General features: G+C 49.2%; 1 protein-coding gene and 1 long non-coding RNA gene across 5 annotated transcripts in view; one reads left to right on the top strand and one right to left on the bottom strand.

Annotated features, from left to right (window-relative positions):
* The window catches only part of ARHGAP35 (Rho GTPase activating protein 35), a 133,155-nt gene that overhangs the window by 105,214 nt on the left and 6,233 nt on the right, over positions 1-21,708 (top strand). For 2 of the 4 annotated variants that reach the window (XR_012006286.1, XM_072773874.1), the window contains exons 4-5: positions 12,105-12,182; positions 14,224-14,355. Coding sequence is in view for 2 of the 4 variants with exons in the window: in XM_072773874.1 (XP_072629975.1) it covers positions 12,105-12,182; positions 14,224-14,355 (210 nt within the window). In the remaining 2 variants the exon portion in view is untranslated. Of the gene's footprint in view, positions 1-12,104; positions 12,183-14,223; positions 14,356-15,156; positions 16,310-18,697; positions 18,981-21,708 lie in introns of those variants that run through there. The other 2 variants (XR_012006289.1, XM_072773875.1) reach the window with 2 other exon arrangements.
* LOC140603308 (uncharacterized) lies at positions 3,720-11,012 on the bottom strand. The gene is made up of 3 exons (XR_012006309.1): positions 10,763-11,012; positions 4,815-4,989; positions 3,720-4,688 (listed from the first exon to the last, which is right to left on the bottom strand). It is a non-coding gene; the product is annotated as an uncharacterized lncRNA (long non-coding RNA).

Below are 21,708 nucleotides of genomic sequence, written 5' to 3'. Positions count from 1 at the left end.
GAGGTTCCATTAGTTAGGCATGGTTGATTAAATCATTGGCTGTCGGTGATTGGGCTCCATCTCTAGCCCCTCTCTTGGGGAGGAGGGCTGAAAGTTCTATCTCTTTAATCAAAATTTGATCTTTGTGGAACCAGCTCCTACCCTGAAGTTATATACCACCCGCACCCAGCAAAGTCACCTCATTGTCATAAATTCAGGTAAGGCTGGAAAGGACTTATGAGTAACAAAAGACATTCTTATTTATCTTTAAGGAAATTCCAAGGGTTTTAGGAGTTCTGGGCCAGGAACTGGGGACCAACTCTATATTTCCTATTATCCCACACTGCTCCTGCCTTTCGCACAGAGTTCCTAAATTTCAGAAATTACCAATGGGCTTCCTTTGCCCTTCTGAGGGCACCAAGCACTGAGGAGGCAGCTGTCCTCTGAGACTGGGAAGGAACAACCAGAAGAGCACAGCCCTGGGCCAGCGTGCTTCTTGTCAGTGTGGGGAGAACCCTTTGCTCAGGCTTTTTCTTCCCAGATCACCTTATATACTTTATATAGTATAAATGTCAAAGTACCGCTGATTGCTCTTTATAAGAAAGGAAACAAATCTCGGAATCTTCTGCACAGAGGCCACTCACAGCCCTTTGGAATAGAAAGGACCCACATTCTGCCTCTTTCTTCTGTGCTTCAGGCTGCTGAAGCTGTGAACTTTGTAGCATCTGAACAGATTTGGAATTTTAACCAAGTTCTTAAACACTTGGGAAGCAACTACCCTCCAAAAACCTCCATAGTTCCATCCACATTCATCATAGCCATTTTCTAGAGCTGTCGTGGAGACTTGGTGGGACCAGAGCTGTTAAATCCAGTCAGCTATTTCCCTGCCATCAGCCCAGATCTCTGTGATTCTGTCTTTCAGGGAAGGCAGCTAATTTCAGTATAGATACTCCCATCTATCACTGTAACAATTTAATAGGTGCAGTTACGGCTGGAATACACCAACAGGCTTTATGTGAGTAATTGCCATATTTATACTGCTTTGAATTGATGATAAAGTGCTGAAATAGGTGTGCAGTCTAATCTGCTGTGATTTTTATGGGGGTTTTGTGTTACTTAATCTCTCCCTCCCTCTATAATTCTAGGTTTGTTAGCGAGTTGCTTTCTCATAATCTAAATAGTTGTAAAACAAAGGTTTCTCCACTTCTTTTTTGACTGCTTCCCATGTGTCCATTTCTCACCACCCTCCTATTTTCTGCTCAATTATAAGTCAGACACCAGGGCAGCCCAGGTGGCTCAGCGGTTTAGCACCGCCTTCAGCCCAGGGTGTGGTCTTGGAGTCCCGGGATCAAGTCCCACATCAGGCTCCCTGCATGGAGCCTGCTTCTCCCTCTGCCTGTGTCTCTGCCTCTCTCTTTGTGTCTCTCATGAATAAATAAATAAATAATCTTAAAAAAAAAAAAAAAGACACCAGCTGCTTGCATCCTAAAAATGCCCCCCTTGCCACAAAAGCAGGCAGTCAGCTCTACTTTGGCCTGTTGCAGATAAGCAGAATTTGTGTAGCTTGTGACTCGGCATTGCTAGCGGATTTCCTCAGGACCCAGTGCCCTGATCAGAACAGCATGCCCTGGCAAGTTGCCTGGAGCGCCCAGCAGCCAAAAGGAGTAAAGCTTGTTTCACAGAGTAATCCTGCCCTTCCATCCAAGACAGAAATAGTTTGGGTGGAAGCCCAAATCCCCGAGACAGTTCCTGCCAGTCCCTGCCTGGCCTGGTTGTGCTTTCCCTCTCTGAAATGGTGAACTCAGTTAGTAGCCAGGCTGCTCTGCCCTTGGCGAGCTGAGAGAGAAGGGGCTACGCTTGCTCCTACAAGCCTGTCCCTAAGAGCAGCCCTGGGACCTCTGTCTCCACTCTGTGCCTCCCTGGAGCCCGCTCACCTGTGCCGATGAACAGTTCTGAGGGGAGCTCCTTTGGCCCTCACTCACACTCTCTCCTTCATGCACATGTGTGTGCGCGTGTTTTTCTGTCCGGCTTCTGGCAGGGGTGCAGCCCGCTTTGCAGGGGATCCCAGTCAAAGCTGAACTATGGCCATGCCCTGCTAAAGTGAACAACCCAGAGCGAAGCCTCACACAGAACAGCAAATGACTGACCCCAGTGAAATAATGACTTATTACTAAGTCCCCAAGACCTCTGCAGGGAGCATGGACCCTCATCCAGTGCATAAAGGAAGGTAGGAGTTGGGCAAGGTTGTTTCTGAAACCCTTACTCTCTGCCGGTCACCCCTAAGGCTTTCAATCCCCTACATTCCAGGGCCTGGGAAGGCCTGCCAGGATGCCTGGAGGCATGAGGCTAGTTGAGAACACACAACTCCAGTCCATTTCCTCCCTCTCTTCAACAAGAGAAACTGCACTTTTCCTTTTAGGCATTTATTTCTCCTCCCCTCCTTTCCAAGGTAGTTGCTGAAAGACTCCTTCAGGTATGAGCTACTGTAGCAAATCCAGGTACCTAGATGGGTCACCGGAAAATCTTGCCCACTCCCGCGGCCTACTAGGGGGCCAGCATGCAGCAGATAACTTCACAGCTGTCTGGGAACTTTGCAGTGTGCTGGTGCTATGTGAGAACACGCAGAGCCAAAGGAGTGTGGGGATTTGGGGCCAGGCCGCCTGGGTTCAGGTAGAGCCCTGCCTTTCATTAGCCATTCGTCAGCCGTGTGACTCAGTCTCTCCCACTGTAAAATGGGAATTATAATAGTGGTAGTGCACAACTCACAGGTGCTTGTGAGGCCTTGCTGAGATGGTGCATGTCAGATGCCTGGCCCTGAGCCTGGCCCGTGGTAGAAGCACTACATAAATAGAAACAGTTAACCATAACACACTTAACTTAGATCCAGGGGTCAGGGAAGCCCTCACTGAGGGAGTGAGGTTTCACCAGCTAGAAAAATGGAGATAAAAGTAGAAGGAACAACCTGTAAGAAGGCCCTGAGGCAAGAAAGTGCCCCCACTTCCAAGCCAGTGTGATGGAGGTGCGGGGGAGCAGGCTCCGGTGGTGACGCAGGCCACCCCAGGCCATGTGTAGTAGCATTTGTATGTTATCCTAGATTTGGAGCAGAAGGATTGTCAGCCTATGGGGATCACAACTCCTTTTCCTATCTGAGGATTATAGGCCTCTGACCTATGAAAAATGCCCTTCTTAGTGAGGAGAAGGAAGCCAGGAAAGGAAGGATGCTCCACTGTGATTGTGACATCTTTGTTCCTTTTATGGTTCATTAGGAATCAGGAACCTGAGAGAAGTTAACCTCTGCCCTCATTAATGCTTGGGAGGAATCTGCCTTGACCTCAAGGGCCTTTCTACTTGAGAGTATGTTGGAAAGGCAGTTGGCATTATACACACTGGGCTGGTGGTAACACATTGTACCTGTGTGCTATCTGGGGCTGTTTCTTTGTTGGTAGCTCTTTGTTTAACCACTGAGACCCCTCACTATGGCACCATCAACTCGCCTCAGAGTCACACTGCTATCACCCCTGTGCCACTGGGCTTGTGTGAGTGCTGACAAAGTCATGCCCGGAGCCCCAAGGATGCTCGGATTCTTGGCAGAAGGGTCTCCCAGCTGCTCCTGGCTTTGAACAGTGAATGCCGCTCTGCTGGGTACAGTCTGCTCACCTCGATCATGGGTCACACTCTCCTCTCCCTACCATCCCGGCCTGCCCGGAACAGCAACATCAGCTCTACCTGACCTAAAGTTCACTTCACTATGGTTTCCTAAAAACATCTGTTAGGGTATGCATTTTCTTGAAAATCGGGAAAAATACAGAGCCCTTTGTTTGGCTGAGAGCGGAGTCCAGAAGCCCTCTTTCACAGTTAATGGCATTAAATAATGGGTAGCTTATAAGGATCAGCCAGATGCTAGAGCCATATGATGTCCCAGACCTGGTGTGATATTTTCATCTCTTCCCTCCAGATCTCTTCCCTCCCTTCCTCCTCAGCCTCAAGATTCATGACATGACTCTGTGTATATACAATAGCGTTGGAAATTTATAAAGCTACAGTGCCTACTTGTGGGGCTAACACCCGGTCAAGCAGTCATAATAGAGTGTTAGTGGCATTCTGTCATGGGGAGAAAGGAGGTCTGGCATTGCCAGAAACAGATCTTGATTGACGAGGGAATTACCAAGGGAAGACAGCTAACAAAGGGGCACTGGCGGGGCCAAAGTGACCCTAGTGTTCGGGTAATAGAAAAACCAGAAAATCATTCCAGGCACATCCAAAACAGGAAGGCAACAGGGAGATTTGGTGGGGGCTCTTTCAGGTCGTCAATAGTAGAACCACATCATAGGAATAAAGCAAGGATACTTGCCATTGGCTGCTTTTTCTCTGGCAAGGAGGCAGCATTTTTTCTTGAAGCTCTTCCTCCTCGCCCCCCCCCCCCCCAATTGACAGAGGAGACCGCTGAATGGGGTGTGAATGAAGAGATGAATGCATAAGACTGCACAAGGGGAACGTTCTCAGAGCCCATACTGGATCTGGCATTTGCAGGATGTATGCTACACACCACAGACAAGAAGGGACAGAGTTAACAGCCAAGGTGGTAGGACTCCTTGTGCAGTCATCTGGGACGGAGCCTGAGAGAGCCGCTTCAGGTCCTGCCTCCACTACTCCCCCAGCTCTGTGGCCTTGGGCAAATGGCTTAGCCTTGCTGAGCCTCCATTCGCTCTCTGTAAAGGGGGAATAAAAACAGTATTTACCTCAAATAATTACTTGGTGGAGTCACTGTGACAGTTCTAATGAAAAGCTAAGAAGAGTGCCTGGCACAGAGTCAGCCCTCAACAAAAGTTACCTACCATCGTTATTTTATCATTGTCACTATTCTTTCAGCATGCCACCTGGCTGGCTTTTCTATGTGCAGCCTCACTCTTTGCAGCATCTCGACAGGAGTCTTTAATACACAACCCCATTTTTGATGAGGAACCCAAGACTCCGAGAGGTAGAGTGATTTGTCCTCAGTCACCCAGCCAGCTGTGAGACAAGAGTCAGCATCAGAATCAAGGTCACTTTAGTGTCAAAGCCCGTGCATGTTTTAAACTATTTTTCTGTCAACTGGCTTGTTTTGGCTGAGCCCTCAAAACAAGCCATGCCTTCAGGCAGGCACTGCTGTTGAGGCTTGTTGAGAGTATGGAGAGGGTGGGGGCGGGTGGCAAGCATTAGACTGTGGGCTTTATTTTGGGTAGATTTCTCAGCTATCCTTCGCAGCAGCCTAAGAAAGTAGGTGTTCATCCATTCTGTGATCAGGTGTACCGCAGTCAGGGGCGGGATTTGAACCTGTGTCACCCGGACAGCAAAACTCAGGTGCTCTTCCACTTGCCAGCTTGCTTTCCACTCAGATCATGTGGGTAAGGGGATCCCTGGGTGGCTCAGCGGTTCAGCGCCTGCCTTCAGCCCAGGGCATGATCCTGAAGTCCCAGGATCGAGTCCCGCATCAGGCTCCCTGCGTGGAGCCTGCTTCTCCCTCTGCCTGTGTCTCTGCCTCTCTCTCTCTCTCTCTCTCTCTCTCTCTCTCACTTTCTAATTCTCTCATTCTCTGTGTCTCTCATGAATAAATAAATAAATAAAATCTTTAAAAAGGGGGGAGGAATCCTTGGGTGGCTCAGTGGTTTAACACCTGCCTTTGGCCCAAGGTGTGATCCTGGAGTCCCAGGATCGAGTCCCACATCGGGCTCCCTGCATGGAGCCTGCTTCTCTCTCTGCCTGTGTCTCTGTCTGCGTCTTTCTCTCTGTGTCTCTCATGAATAAATAAATAAAATCTTTAAAAAAAAAAAAAAAGATCATGCAGGTGAGAGCAACTCCCTTAGCCCTGTGCTCTGGTTTCCTGAAAGATGCACCACTAGACCATGGAGCGGGGACTGTTCTGTCATGAGAGGGAAACCCAGCTGCACAGGGTCTTAGAGCTAACAAGTAAGTAGCTTCTGCTTCTGACCTCAGCACCCTACTGCCCCCGAGCCCTTTCATCCTGCGTTGAGGTGGGAGTGCCGTACTACAGGGCTCAAAAGGAGAGCCTACATGTACTGCTGCTGGCCTTTGACTCCTCCCCAGAGGTCAACTCTCTTCAAGACAGTTTCAATTTTATGGTGGAGGGAGTTTCTTCTCTCCCTGAGTTCTCGGCACCCCTCTGGCCTTGAAATGTAGCCCACCTGAGACTTCTTAGATGAATAAAAGAGAAGAATGCTCTATTAGATTTCAGCCCCCAGAAAAGTCAACAAAAGTTGTTTCATAGTTAAGACCTATCTGGTGTGGGCCATTTTAGAGCACCGGCACCAATTATGTTTTTTTTTTTTTTTTAAAGGACTAAAGTGCTGAGTTTTTATATCTAAATATAGAATATAAAAACTAAACAGGGATCCCTGGGTGGCGCAGCGGTTTGGCGCCTGCCTTTGGCCCGGGGCGCGATCCTGGAGACCCAGGATCGAATCCCACATCGGGCTCCCAGCATGGAGCCTGCTTCTCCCTCTGCCTGTATCTCTGCCTCTCTGTCTCTCTCTGTGTGACTATCATGAATAAATAAATAAAATCTTTAAAAAAAAAATAAAAAATAAAAAATAAAAAATAAAAAATAAACAAGTCAGTTTGTCTTGGAAGAGGTATCGATGTGTTGCTAAAAGGAAACTGAGGAGGAACGAGTCCTGGTGTGAATGAGCAGAGGCCAAGCCTGACTGACCCAGGCTGACTGTGGAAAGGCTCCTGGCCACAAACACTGGTGCTGAGAAGTGGTGTTTGGGATCCAGGAATAAAAACGTGTTTGGACATTTCAGAAAATCAGACACATGCCCCAGCAGGAGGTGATTCTCCTTGGTTTCCAAGCTCCCAGGGCCCCTAGTGTGCCAAGTGCTGGGGAGGCGCCGGGGTGGTAGGCAGCAGCAGCTCTTACAGGGAAGTCAGGACTCACATGTGCCAGTTTTTGGCCCATGGGGAATGGCTCAGGGCCAGTGGCAGTGGGCCATCTAGCCTTCTGAGATCATCAAAAGAGGTTTGAGGAAGACAACACCTGAAAGGCTCTGGAAAGGCACTTATCTGCCATGTAGGGGCTCGGTAACATGTAGTGAAGGAAAGAATGAGGCCTTGAAAATGCTTTATTCCTGACATATCTGGTATCTGTTTCTCCTAGTATGTATCTTCCCCCTCCCACCATTCCAATTGTATTAAACACAGAACTTAGGAATCAGAGATCTGAGAAGTCTGGTCCATCGCTTCTCGGCCTTTTGGCTAAGATCAAGTGTGGAGAAGTCTGGTCCATCTTCTAGAATAGCAGTTATTAAAAAGTATGGTTGGTTCTCTGGTCAGTGGCATTGGGGGCATCTGGGAATATGCTGGAAATGCACATCCTTGGGCCTCACTCCAAACTGACAGTATCAGAATTCTCTGCAGGTAGAACCCTAGCACCTGTATTACAGTAGCAAGCCTTGGTGAGTCCAACACATGCTCGGGCTTGAGAGCTGATCTAGAACATAGTAAAAGAACAGACTCTAAAGTCAGATGGAGTTCAAGTCATAACTGCGCAGCTCTCTGACCTTGTGCCTCTTACTTTGCCTCTCTATCTCTGCATTCCTATCCGAAAAGTGGGGTTAATAATAACCTCTCTAAAGAGGCTGTTGTGAGACCTAATGTAAAAACGCATAGTAAGCACTTGTCATTATGTGCCTCTCACATGGTAAGCATTCCATGATTTATAATTGTTGTTAGCCATCTTCCTAGACCAGGTAGTAATATTTTTAAACAGCAACCCTTAACAAATGGGAATCTGGCGAAGAGGGAGTTCTGAAGCTCTGCTCCCATGCAAGGAGTGACAGCTGAGGCTACTGATAGGTCACATATTGAGGGAATGCTGCCTTTCTTACAGATTCTGTTCTTTGTCACAGCTCTGTTTTCTAGAGCCATTGGAACAAGACTGTTCTACATGGTAGTTGTTCGGGTATTTGAAGAGTGTGACCTTGGCCGTGCTAAACTTTTTCTTGTTCTATTCCAAAAGATTAACATAGAAGATATTTGAAGGGCTTTTACAGATAGGGCTTTTTGAAAAAAGGAAAGGAAAAAAGGCTTAGAGCCAAGGCTCTGCTTTGGTAGTGGGTCATTGGTGTGTAGAGATGCCTCAGAGTTTGGTTGAAGTTTCTTCAGTGGACTTGTGGACATGGAATAGATCTGTAGTCACAGGGCAGTGGCGCTACTGGCAAGGCCTTTATGTTAGGCTGGCTGGTGTGAGCCAGAGTCACTCCTGGGGTGCTTCTGTGTGGGTCCCAGGATGCATAGCCCTTGGAAGCCAGTCTTGCTCTGTCAGGCACCCTAGTTCTCAGCTCTGTTGCTATCCCTCTGCCCTGCTTCAGCAACAGTCTTCGTGGTGTTTGCAGTCTGCTGTAATGTAAGGCTTTTGTTTTTTTTTAATTGATGTCTGATTAGTAGCTGTGAAAAATGGTACTGGCCTAGCAAATGATACCTTTCCCAAATTATGCCATGGCGTTGTGTAGGGCAGCAGCAGAATTGCTATTTTAAAATGGAATTTCGTAAAATAAACATGTGTCCCGATTACAGGAAATACTAAGTTGATGATTAATTAATGCTATGGAACTGGCCTTGTGCTTTTAAATGCTTTGACTCTTGTGATCATCCATCTAGTGAAGTTTCAGTAGGCCCACGCCTCAGATAATTTCCAGAGAGCTGATTTGCAGCTTGTATTCTGCTCTCTGGTACTGCTGGGACAGGTGGCCACGAAGAGAAGGTGCAGAGGACTCCTCCTCTCCAAGCTGCAGGTCAGAGTTGCAAAAGGCTGGTGAATGACCTGAGGCTGTCAAGATCTTCTACCTGTCGGTCACTCAGGGTCTCTCCACACTGGGACTCAGACATTGCAGCCATTGCTACATTCTAAGGACTTAAACTCCTGCCATTTGTGCCTTTGTTATCTCTGTGCTGGAGGGGACCAATACTCAGATAAAGGGAAGGCTATGTTTATTTCCAGGCCAGAGGGTGAAGCTTTGCGCCTGCTAACACATACCCACGGCTTGCCAAAATGGGAATGATTTCGTGTGTGTGATATGTGTTACCTGGGATATCAAATAGGTGGAAAGTTTAAATATGTCTGAGCCCAATTTGGAAAAGTCACTGAGAAAAGAGACCATTATAAAATTACTAGGTCCGTTCCTGACCTCCTACTTTTGGGGGTTGGCAGCAACCAGCAGCAGTGTCATCTCAGAAGCAACCTAAAATGCTGAGTGCCAGGGGGCTTCACTCAAGTGTGGCATTTCTTCTGGGGGCAGCCTGTGGTCCTGATCCCACCCTGTAGGGTAGATGTCAGACATCTTCCAGAACAACACTGAGGCACGAGAGCGTCCAAGGCCCTAGACTTAGAATTTAACGTCTGTGGACAGCCCCTGTGGCCCAGCGGTTTAGTGCCACCTTCAGCCTGGGGTGTGATCCTGGAGACCCTGGAACGAGTCCCACGTCAGGCTTCCTGCATGGAGCCTGCTTCTCCCTCTGCCTATGTGCCTGCCTCTCTCTCTCTGTGTGTGTATCTATCATGAATAAATAAATTTTTAAAAATTTAAAAAAGAATTTAACGTCTGTGCAGTTTGGGGTAAGGGTTGCACCTTTCAGATACTTGGCTTTTTCTCATCTGTGTCCTCTCTACCCTGGAGCTCCTCACAAACAAGGCTGAGGAGGGCAAGCCCCGGTGGCACAGCGGTTTAGTGCCGCCTGCAGCCCAGGGCGTGATCCTGAAGACCCTGGATCGAGTCCCACATCGGGCTCCCTGCATGGAGCCTGCTTCTCCCTCTGCCTGTGTCTCTGCCTCTCATTCTCTCTCTGTGTCTCTATGAATAAATAAATAAATAAAATCTTTAAAAAAAAAAAAAACAAGGCTGAGGATTCAGTGGCATCATCATTCATTTGATGAGTGAATGAGTGGTAGGTGGCTGTGGGAAAGCACCTAGCTCAGTGCACAGCATAGACACACTCAGGAAATGTTAACTCCAAAACAGAAGCAGGGCGCATCCGGGGCCTCAGATTTGGCAAGTATACGCACTTCTCCCTTCTTCCACATGAAGTGAGGGCAGCTCCTTTGTAGCTGGGCATTACCCCATAAGGTGTCCTCGGGGCTGTCCTGTTAAACCCTTGTCTTGGGGGCAAAAGGCCCATGTGCAGTTAACAGCTTTTAAGCAGAAGAATTGATGACTTTGGCTTAGATGTTCTTTAAAGGTTCACCTGCCACTATTCTGGGGCCCCAGAAATAGACTGCTTTGATCATGCCATGCCTTATGGGTGCCTCTCCAGAGGCACTAATCACAGTGATAACGGACAATGAGACACTGGGCTCCAGGATACAACCTCGGTGGCCCTTCAGCTAGCCAGGGTTGGTTTGGCCCGGAGATCCCACGCTGAGCTTCAGTGTGAACTTCATCGTCCTTTATTTTTTAAGATTTTTTTTAAAATTTATTTATTTATGATAGTCACAGAGAGAGAGAGAGAAAGAGGCAGAGACACAGGCAGAGGGAGAAGCAGGCTCCATGCACCGGGAGCCCAATGTGGGATTGGATCCCGGGTCTCCAGGATCGCGCCCTGGGCCAAAGGCAGGCGCCAAACCACTGCGCCACCCAGGGATCCCTCATCATCCTTTAGAACTGGGATCTTAGGGGCACAGCCATAGACTGTGCTGAGGGTGAAGGGGGATGGCCAGTATCTCACCTGATACTGTATTATTTTGTATTACTTAAATTTTAATATTGTTTTTAAGTGTTATTTTTTTACTTACCTACCACTGTATGCCAAATCTGTTACGGAAGGATCACAGAGCTAAGAAGGGGAAAAATTTGTAAAAGAACAAGAAAGAAGTGGAATGTATCTGTTCTAAGAATAGGAAAATCTGTTCAAAGATAAAAACAAAGGGTGACATCATAAAGAAACTGACTGGGGCTCCTGGGTGGCTCAGTCAGTTAAATGTGTGCCTTCAGCTCGGGTCATGATTTCAGGGTCCTGGAAAGAACCCCCACATCATCGGGTTCCCTACTCAGCAGAGAGTCTGTTTCTCCCTCTCTCCCTTCTCCCTACACCATGCATGCTCACTCTCTATTAAGATTCTATTTATTTGACAGACAAGAAAGAACACAGGTAGCTGGAGGAGCAGAGGGAGGGAAAGAAGCAGACTTCCTGCTGAGCAGGGAGCCCAGCGAGACAGGGCTCCTTCCCAGGACCCTGAGATCATGACCTCAGCCAAAGGCAGATGCTTAACCAACTGAGCCACCCAGGTACCCCGTTGCCCTGCTCTCTCTTAAATAAATACATAAAAATCTTTAAAACAAACAAAAAAACTAGTCTTGAAAACCTAAAATTTTTAAATTATGTGCTTCACAAAATTCAATAACCAGAATTAGAAGGCAGATAACAAAAAAGGGAAAAATGTAAACGTACATAATGTTAACATAGTGAGATCCTTACTATTCAGAGGCCTCTTTCAAGTATACAATGAGAGGGACCACTCATAGGGAAATGAACAAGAATGACAAGAAAATGAAAAGGAAATTCACAGAGTAAGAAACACACACTGCCAAGAATCTGTTAAACTTACAAGCTATCCAAAAAACCTAAGAAACGTAATTGTGGGGTACTTTAACAGAGAAAACTCAGGGAAACCTAAATGATTAACAATAGGACTATTTTTAAAGTTATTATATACTTTGATGTCTCTAAAATCGTGTTGTAAAGAATATTTAATGATTAGAATAAGTGCAGAACATACTTTGTAAGTGAAAAGGGCGCGTTAAAACACAGTATTATATCCATTAAAAAACAAAATTTAAAATTCAAGGAGCCCCTGGCTGGCTCAGTCTGTAGAACAAGTGGCATGGGGTCGTGGGCTCAAACCCTTTGTTGGTCATGGAGCTACAATTCAAAAGTGTACAGTAAAATGTAGGCAAAAATTAACTGAGGTACTTACTTAATACATTATTTTAATTTTTACCAAAAAAAAATATTTTAAAATATTGAAGTGGAAAAGAAAACGGGGGGAGAGTGGGTTGAAGCACACAGAAAAGTCAAGAGTGCTTCACCCTGCTCTGCAGTCCCTTCTCCTAAGAAACCTGCTTGTTTCTCCTCAGGATTGAGCACTGAAGGCATCTACCGGGTCAGCGGGAATAAGTCTGAGATGGAGAGTCTGCAGAGACAGTTCGATCAAGGTGAGGTTATAGGCTGGCTGAGCGTTGGAGGCTGGAGCTGGTCGAGGCGGTCAGGCCAACCAAATTGCTGGGGCTGCCCCTTAATGGAGCTGCACTTCTGGCCGGTGGGGCCCTAGGGTGCTGCTGCCACACACAGCCCCAGAGCTAAGAGGTGCTGACCTGATGACTAAGAAAGGGAAAGCATGGGATCCCTGGGTGGCTCAGCGGTTTGGCACCTGCCTTTGGCCCAGGGCATGATCCTGGAGTCCCGGGATCGGGTCCCACATAGGGCTCCCTGCATGGAGTCTGCTTCTCCCTCTGCCTATGTCTCTGCCTCTCTCTGTGTGTCTCTCATGAATAAATTAATAAAATCTTAGAAAGAGACAGAAAGCATTTGGCCCCAGTCAGCCTTGCCTCCATGGTCACACTGCCATGTGAAGGAGGGGGCACAGGCCCTATCAGCAAACAGAAGCCTCGTCCCTACCAAACCCATGTCAGCCAGCTGCTCCCCCATATCACCGTCCACCCCTGCTGCTTCAGGTCACCCCAGCCTGCACCTCGGACACCTCTGAGGGCTTTACCTTCCTTACACTGGGCCCTACAGGGGTAATTGCGGCACATAATAGGAAATTGGGTTGCTATCATAGTCCTATTTTGCCAGGGCCCCAGGAATACATGACCCCCTGCTCACAAAATCCTTGCACAAGAGAGACAATGAGGGAACGTTTATGATCAGCTGAGCATGGGGACCCAGATTCCCAAAGCTGAAATCTCGTGAGTTAGACTGGCTCTTGGCAGGGACTCCTGTCTCCTGAGTGAGGTCTCAGAGGTCTAGAGCCAAAGAGCCAAACTCTCTTAAAGTCTTAACTGAGCACACCTACAGTATAAGTCACACCCACTAGTGCCAGAATCAAACGAGCCAAACCAATAAAAGTAAGCCAAGGATCACATTGGAGTCCAACTCAGCATGTGGCTGGGCCTGAGGAGACCAAGCCAGACTCTGAAGCCAGGCAGCCTATGTAGGCCTCCAGGACAGAGCTGCAGCCAGGAACGGGCACCATACCCCTAAGCTCTCTGGGAGCCATAGCACTTTGCAGACGCCAGGCTCAATCTCTGTTAGCTGGCAGTGGGGGGAGGGCATACACTAGGGAAGGGAAACACCTGTTTATCTTGCAGGATAGGAAGCATGAGGTCAAAATGAGGGTGTAGCCACACACTTGGGTATGTACTTGTGTATATGCAAGAATCTGTTAACAGTTTATACCCCCCCTGCGCAGCCCCAGTGGCCCAGCAGTTTAGCGCCACCTTCAGCCCAGGCTGTGATCCTGGAGATCCAGGATCAAGTCCCACGTCAGGCTCCCTGCATGGAGCCTGCTTCTCCCTCTGCCTGTGTCTCTGCCTCTCAACTATCTCTGTGTCTGTCATGAATAAATAAATAAAATCTTTAAAAAAAAAAAAAAGTTTATACCCACCTAAAATGGAAACAGTTCATGTCTAACAGTAGATAATTTTTTTGTAAATCAGGAATATACAATAAAGTATTCAAAGAAAAGTGAAGACACAGAGGTCAGTGGTGTCACAGGCTGGGAGGGGCCAGAGGGAGAAAGATGATGAATCTGCTCATCCTGGCACCTTAAGGAGGGAGACACCAGTTAAGATTGTTGGTGGTAACGTTCTGTAACCCACCGTGAAAAGTGAGCTAACCTTTTAGAAGAGTCCTTTGTTTTTTCTGGAGGGGAGGGTGTAAGGAAAAGGTAGCACCACATCCCAGCCAGACAAGGGGAGTTGGGTAGGGTGGCACAGAATGAAGGGGTACAGCTGCTCAATTCAAAAGATGATCTTGGAAGGAGGCATGGGGTGTCAGCCTCTGTCTGCACATCTCAGGGATTCCACCTCATGTTCAGTCTGTGACAATCCCAAGTGCCGGCCCAGGCTCCAGGCCAGCCCTGGGCAGCATCCCAGGGTCTTTGAGGTTTCTCTGACACACACACCCCCAAGCACTGAGTTTTCCTTTTGTTTCTGTCCAGCTTATACTGCCCTGACTCTCCCAACTTCCTTTTAGATCACAACCTGGACTTGGCAGAAAAAGATTTTACAGTGAATACCGTGGCTGGTGCCATGAAGAGCTTTTTCTCAGAGCTGCCAGACCCCCTGGTCCCATACAACATGCAGATTGATCTGGTGGAGGCACACAGTGAGTACTGCCAACCCAGCCTGACTCGTGCGCCCCAGGCTGACTTTGTGGGGGAATGGAGGGAGAGGGGTTGCAGCACCATTGAGGATGGGTTCTGCACTCAGGGAACAGATACTCTGGCCCTTAAAGTTGGTGTTGGAAGGACATCGGGACAGGGAACTAAGGATGACACTGTAGGGGCTTGCAGATCAGGCCTCTGTAGACCAGAGGTGCTTTTCTGAGGGCTCTCTCAAGAGAGTTGCAGGTTCCCCCAGAACTCATGTGTGAAGGGTCTGGTTTTATATCAGACTTAGGTCACATTCCTGCTCCTTTGCTTGTTCACAGTATAAGCACAGCCAGCACAACCTTCCCTGGCCCTTAGTTTCCTACAACAGTGGCCCTGCTCGTATTTATGAATTATTAGGAGACGTCTAAAGGCAGAGCTATAACAGGCCTCTTAGAAGGGGGTGGGCATTTCTTCTCCCCTCCACTCAGCCATCCCTTGTACACAAAAGTCAGCATGTGATCTGGGGCCAGCCTGCCTCTGCCTTGGAAGCAGCCAGCCTCTGGAGGGAAAGGGACAGCTCTAATTGCCCTGACCAGATGATCACTCAGGGCTGTAGCCAGTTAGCACCTCTGCTTTTACTGGCAACCTTTGTGTGCCATCCTCCTGGCCCCGACAGCTGTTTCTGCTCTGACCTGCTTCTCTTGGGGGATGGGGGGGCATTTGTCCACCATATTGGGAGCCTTCCCAGTGGGCATTTGCCAGACTTGGTGCAGTGCTGCAGCTTCCCACCTTGTGGCACTTTTTACCTTTTTTAGTCAAAGGCGGCCTTCGTACTGTGCAACCCTGGTGGGCCAAAACCCCCAGAAGGAGCCATTGCTGTGCAGCTGTAGAATGGAGTGTCTTGGCCAGTGACCAAGGAGGTGGAGAAGAGGAAAGGGAGCTGTGTTTCTTCGACCACAGGACCTTAGTCTCATCTCATCACTACCCGACTCAGAAGAGGGAGTTTTAAGCCAGCATTTTACTCACAAGGCTGATGGCATGGGCAGGAATTCAGGAGAAGTCACAAATCAGGGTTTTTTAAGTCTTGGGTCACAGGCTCTTAGTGACTTCAGGAAGTGGAGGTGCTGAAAGAAGCCCACACCTGAACTGTGGTAGTAGATGCCCCTGTCAGAACCTGGCTGCTGCCAGGACAGCAGGGCAGCTGGAGTCCCCTTTCCGTGATCTACATTTCACGTGATGTTTGTTTCTGCAAGCTGGGTCCACCTTTGCCATACTTTATCCCCGTGGCTTGGCAGATTGAAATCTCTCACAGTTCCTGAGTTTATCCTAGCCCATCAGGGATGGAGTAGAAGCACAGAATTCTGGGACTGTCATAGAGTTACCTGGCCTTCTTTTCCATCTGCCTTCTCTAGACAGGAGTCCCAGGTTTCTTCAGACAAGTTGGGTGTGGACAGGTGCCAGCTTCCGCTCTGCTCCTGCTGTCCAAAGATAGAGCTCTCCCAGCAATCACTCCTCCAGCAAGCTCCAGGCTGGCCCAGATGTGAAACACATAGGAAATCTCCATCGGGAGCTAGCTTTCTTTCCACCTAAACTCGTCTCTGGGCGGAAGTTAGGAAGAAAAGGTGTGGGCTGGTCCTTCACGCCCTGGAGGATTCCTGTCAGCATTTGTCTTGACTTGGCGCCATCTAGAGGCTCGTAGAGTCCTGGCACCCAACAGAATCCCATTGTTTCTGCAGGAACTGCTGACCTGGCACCTTTTTGTTTTTGGAGGGGCACGGGATGGGGGGGGTGCGCCACAGGGAGGGGGGTCTTATTGATAGGGAATCAGCTGCCCTTCCAACAGCGGCGTCCCTGGCTTCCACTGCTGAGGAAGGGAGCTTCTTGCTGCTCCTGCAGTCTGGAAAAGGGTGGAGATTTCTGCTTCCTCTTCCCATTGTGTGTTTCCTGTGCCTGAGCAAGTCAGCTGAAGCTACTCAGCTGGGGCTCCGATTGAACTTGGGGGCGGGCGGGAGGTGGGAGGTGGGGGGAGGATCTCGCTGACTGAGCACCTTCCAAGGCCACTGGGGCCGAGTCTCTGGGGGGGGGGGGGGGTTCAACTGAGCCAGGGACACCAATGAGGCAGTATCAGCTTTAGTGTTAAGGGATATTAGGAAACGAAGATTCTTCAGCCCAAAAGTAGGTATTCCTAGCCTGGCTGGGTTTCCATGGCAACATCAACTTGACCAGCTCTTCCACTTGATACCTAAGAGCTGTTGTGTCTGTGTGTGTTCAGGGCTTGGGAACGGTTTCAGATCCCATCACAACAAATAGCAAGGTCACTGTCAAATTGTTTTGTTAGCTCCAGAGTTTCACAATATTGAACATCGCTGAAAATATGCCCACAAAGAGAGATTTCTGTGATTATTCACCAATTATCTTCCTACCACACTCGAGGTGATGTGTGGTGATTCAGAAGTGACTAACGACAGCTGCCGACGCCCATACCACTTAGGGGGTGGCGTGCCGGGGCTTGACCTATGCAGAGACCTTGTTCCTGCCCTCCCAGAGTATGTACTTGAGCTGCCTGCCAGAGTGAAGCCCTTCCAGCTGAGCTAAAAGTGCAGAAAATGCAGTGAGGGGGGTACTGGGGTTGAGGGCTTCATGGAAGAGGTAGTACCTGAGCTGTGGATTTCAGGAGGAGAGAAAAGGGCTTTGAGTTCCCGGTTTCATCTCACCCACACACCTCACCTCAGCCTTCACAAACTACTACCATTTATTTTTTCCCCACATCTTCTCCTCTGACGACAGCCCCAACCCTACCACCTGAGTGGAATCACTCCAGTCCAGCCAGTCCCCCCCACCCCCGCCAGGCCCCATCCTATGTCTTTTGTGCCTGAAGGGGTCCCAGAGCTCACTCTGTCTCAGTCCAGAGGTCCTGAGCCTAAGGACCTTTGACTCCAGGGCCTCATTAGCCCCATAGCTGCATATCTAGCTCCATATATGCAGTTTAGTCCACAGAGAAGACCAGTAGCTTTCATCAGCTTGTCAAAGGGATATGTGACCCAAGTGGTTCAGGTTACCAGCTCACCAGCTTACCATTCCCACTGAGAGGTGGGAAACCTTACAGCTAGATGTGATAAACTAATTCTGGGATCCTGCTTCCATTTGTCTGTCGAGGTAACTGCTTAAGGTCACGGGAGTGTTCATCACTCCCATGCTGATATGTACCAGGCCTTTTATTGGACAGGGCAGGTGACAGTGGACAAATGAGTGTGTGCTCCTTGCCTCAGTCTGGTGGGGTAAAAGGCAAAGAATGGGTTAGTGCAAGGTCATGCCTCCCTAGAAAGACACCCAGAATCTTCCATTCCAGGCCCAGCAGAGTGAAATCTTGGCCTTGGACTCTTTTAGCACCTGAGGGAGAGGTGGGAGGTGCATGCTGTGTCTGCCAGCATGCATCACTGAGAGGGTAATGTGACCTTGACCCAGGCTTTTCCTTTTCTGGTGGTCCATGTGTGTGAGATAGTCAAAGGCCATCAGAGGTTTTCCTCCAGGCACTGAGTTAGGTGGCAGCAGATCCTAGCCTGAGTCTGATGTCTTGAGCTAAAGGTGGCAGCAGAGTGGCACAGCCAGGGCAAAAAATAGTGTTTCAGATCAAGAACCCTGACGGCAACTTGCCTGTTTATCTGTATGCTGTGAGGGGTGAGGCAAGCTGATTTCTAAGTTCTGGCCTCCCCTTCATCCTGAGTTCTTGGCGTATTTGTTCTGAATGAGTTCTGAGTTGCCTGGTCCGTATCTAGGTTTTGTCTTGGTTCGGCTGGCCTGCAAATGCCTTTCCCGAACCTGTTTTGCTATCTCAGTTGACTGAGACCTAATTTCACAACTACGGTGTGTTAGCTGGAGAGGCCCTGGCTCTCTAGAGGTGCCCTCGCCATTCAACCAGTTCCTTCAAAGAAGATCACTGGAGCTGGAGAGCCCCACAGCGTGACAGGAGGCAGGGGACCCAGAGCAGATGTGCTGGACCAGCCTGTGCCCACCTGCCTTCCCCCTCACCCATCTTTCATCCTTGGCACTGCCTCCTGGCATTCTCTCACCCAGCATGTAGGATGAGCCCAGTGTGGTGAGGGCTGTAAAAAGAACAACTCTGAAGTTGTCCCCTGAGTGCTCTGGCACTGTCCAGAGGTAAGAAATCGCTGTTGTCCCAAGTACCCAAGAGAGGGTTTGCTTGCTTGAGGGAGGAGGTGAGCGAAGTCCAGTCAATAAGATGGGCCATGTTTTTCATGAGGCAGAGGGAAGGTTGGCCTCACTGAGAAGCTTCCTCTTGCTCTCCTGGGGTTCCTCCCCTGCCCCGCCCCCTCAGGCCAAACTTATGCTCCTCAGCATTCCTGAGCATCTTGAGCTCAAAGCTGGCTGCAGAAAGGAGGGAGAGACATAACATCCAGGTCCTGGCGCTGGGCACCTGGCTGCAGCACCACGTGGAGAGGCAGACCAGCATCCGTGAGGACAGCGTGTGAGCAATATCCACATGGTCCTGGTGCTCCCATCTCTGATCCCTCCTCCTCCTCTCAAGGAAGACAGAGGCAGCAAGCATTCTTGTGGCTCCATGGAGGACAGGCCCTGGTCATTGCCAGCCCCACTTCCTGCCTCTAGCCAGGAGGATGAGGTAGGCCCACTTTTGGGTGCAGGCGCCCCAGGGGTCGAATGCCTGATGAAGACGCACAGCCTGGGAGAGACCTGTGCCCCTGTGCCGAGCTCACATCTGGGAGGGGTTGTGATTACTAAGGGAGATTCTGAGCCTGCCACATGATTCTCAGGTGCCAAAGACAGTCACTCCTCCTGATGAGAGCAGTGTACACTTATTTCAAGTAAACTGTACTGAAGTTTAACAGTAAAAATCTTTGAAACTCAAGGCCTGGGAGAAAGTGTATTCTCCGAGGTTGAATCCTTAAAATAAACCTTGGGTGCAGAGCAGTGAAGGTGATAATGGCCCCACCTAATGAGTTCTTGTGGTTTTTTAGTCATTTTCTACTAGACAGCTGTTACTGAAACGCTATTTTTATCAATTCCCACTTTTTTTTTTTTTTTTTTTTTTTTTTTTTTAAGATTTTATTTCTTTCGGGCAGCCCAGGTGGCTCAGAGATTTAGCGCCACCTTTGATCCAGGGCGTGATCCTGGAGACCTGGGATCAAGTCCTACGTCAGGCTCCCTGCGTGGATTCTGCTTCTCCCTCTGCCTGTGTCTGTGTCTCTCATGAATAAATAAATAAAATCTTTAAAAAGGGAGGGGGGGCAGCCCAGGTGGCTCAGTGGTTTAGTGCCGCTTTCAGCCCAGGGAGTGATCCTGGAGTCCCAGGATCGAGTCCCACGTCAGGCTCCCTGCATGGAGCCTGTTTCTCCCTTTGCCTCTGTCTCTGCCTCTCTCTCTCTCTCTCTCTCTCTCTCATGAATAAATAAATAAAATCTTTTTAAAAAGGGGGGGCACCCGGTGGCTCAGCGGTTTAGCACCGCCTTCAGCCCAGGGCCTGATCCTGGAGACCCCGGATCGAGTCCCACATCGGGCTCCCTGCATGGAGCCCGTTCTCCCTCTGCCTGTGTCTCTGCCTCTCTCTCTCTCTCTCTCTCTCTCTCTCTCTCTCTCTCTCTCTCTCCTTGTGTCTCATGAATAAGTAAATAAAATCTTTAAAAAAAAAATCTATCTCTTTCTTTGACAGAAAGAGAGTGGGGAGCAGGGGAAGCAGCAGAGGGAGAGAGAGACTCAGACTCCCTGCTGACCTGGGAGCCCGATGCAGGGCTCCATTCCAGGACCCTGAGCCCAAGGCAGATGCTTAACTGACTGAGCCACTGAGGCACCCTCAGGCCCCACTCTTGAGTCAAAAGATTCACTAGGTGGGCAGCCCGGGTGGCTCAGCAGTTTAGCACCGCCTTCAGTCCAGGGCGTGATCTTGGAGACCCAGGATCCAGTCCCATGTCGGGCTCCTTGCATGGAGCCTGCTTCTCCCTCTGCCTGTGCCTCTGCCTCTCTCCATCTCTCTCTCTGTCTCTCATGAACAAATAAATAAAATCTTAAAAAAAAAAAAAAGATTCACTAGGTTTTGTGCCCATGAGCCTGCCAGCAAAAGCTCCAGGTGGCTCCAACCCTACCCATCTCTGTGGCCTCCCTTCCCACTGCTTCCTGCCCCTCAGACTGCCTCCAGGTGCTGACTGTGTGTCCACTTGTGAGCTTCTTCTCTCACCATGTGATATCACCGACACCAGCCCCTTAGACAGACCAGAGCATACACTCTGGATCACACAGCTAGCTGGTGTCCAAGACAGAATTCGGACCCAGGACCACATGGGTAGAGGTTGGGCTTGGGCTCTGACCTGCCGCACAGCCTTTCCTCCCTGCACTTTGCCATCCCTCCCTGGCCATTCAAGCTCTGCCTGTCCTTCCTAGTCTAGCTCAGCCAGGCTCCTGTGCTTCCCCAGACCATGACTCTAGAGGCACGTTGCCTACTGTAGAGGTTTTTTTTTTTTTTTTACTGTAGAGGTTCTTAACTTGGAAGCCATAGGCTTTCTAAGGAACACGATGAGTTTTGGGTAACTCGCAAACCTCCGGAAGTTGTAGCCAGAGTTGTGCGCAGCATATTTGGGGAGAGGCTCTAGCGCTTATATCCACTGCAAAGAAGTCTGTGCCCCCAAATCAATAGGAAACCTTCATAATTTTTTTTTTAGCAATCCACCATCCTCCCACCCCCACAACCATAAGTGTGGGATAGCTGTTATCTCTTCCTGGATCCTACTGCGGCTTTTCTGGGTCCTAGGTACCACCTTCAGCTCTAAGAAGTAGCCATAGGAAGATCTTTCTCGCTTATAGGAATCTGGGCTGGCTCTTCCAGCCAAGACAAGTTAAGGGAAAGGGCAGCTGACACCCCAGAGAGCAAGTACGATGGTCCCCAGTCACGCTCTGCAGCCAATCAGTGGGGTTTGATTCAAGCTCTGCTACCTCTCTGGGACTCACATTCCTTATCTCCCAATAGGGGGAGAAGCCCCTGCCTCATAGGATGGCAAAGACTAACTGAACCAGGCCTGCTGTGGATAAGCACTTATTCGAGATAGCTTGTTTTCATGCTCCAGCTACATTAGGATTCCATGATGGACAACGTGTGGGCGGTAGTGGGGGAAGGGGATGCGTAGTCCCTTTGATGAACTGCATGAGAATTCCTTCACTGTTTCCATCAGCTCCTCCAATGGGGAGATGTGTAGAGGGTCCTTGTATCTCTAGGAAAAGGACAGAGCCCTGGTCTTGTGACAAACTCCCTCCCTAGACAGTCTGTTGGCGTGGGCGGGTGGCAGCGCTCACTCATCTGGTCAGGAAGCACGCAGGCTTTCTGCATTGGGATGCCTGTCTCC

The sequence above is a fragment of the Canis lupus genome, chromosome 1 (assembly GCF_048164855.1).
Source record: "Canis lupus baileyi chromosome 1, mCanLup2.hap1, whole genome shotgun sequence".
Classification (NCBI taxonomy): domain Eukaryota; kingdom Metazoa; phylum Chordata; class Mammalia; order Carnivora; family Canidae; genus Canis; species Canis lupus.
The sequence above is the reverse complement of the archived record's forward strand: the minus strand, read 5'-3'. Positions and strand labels throughout refer to the sequence as shown.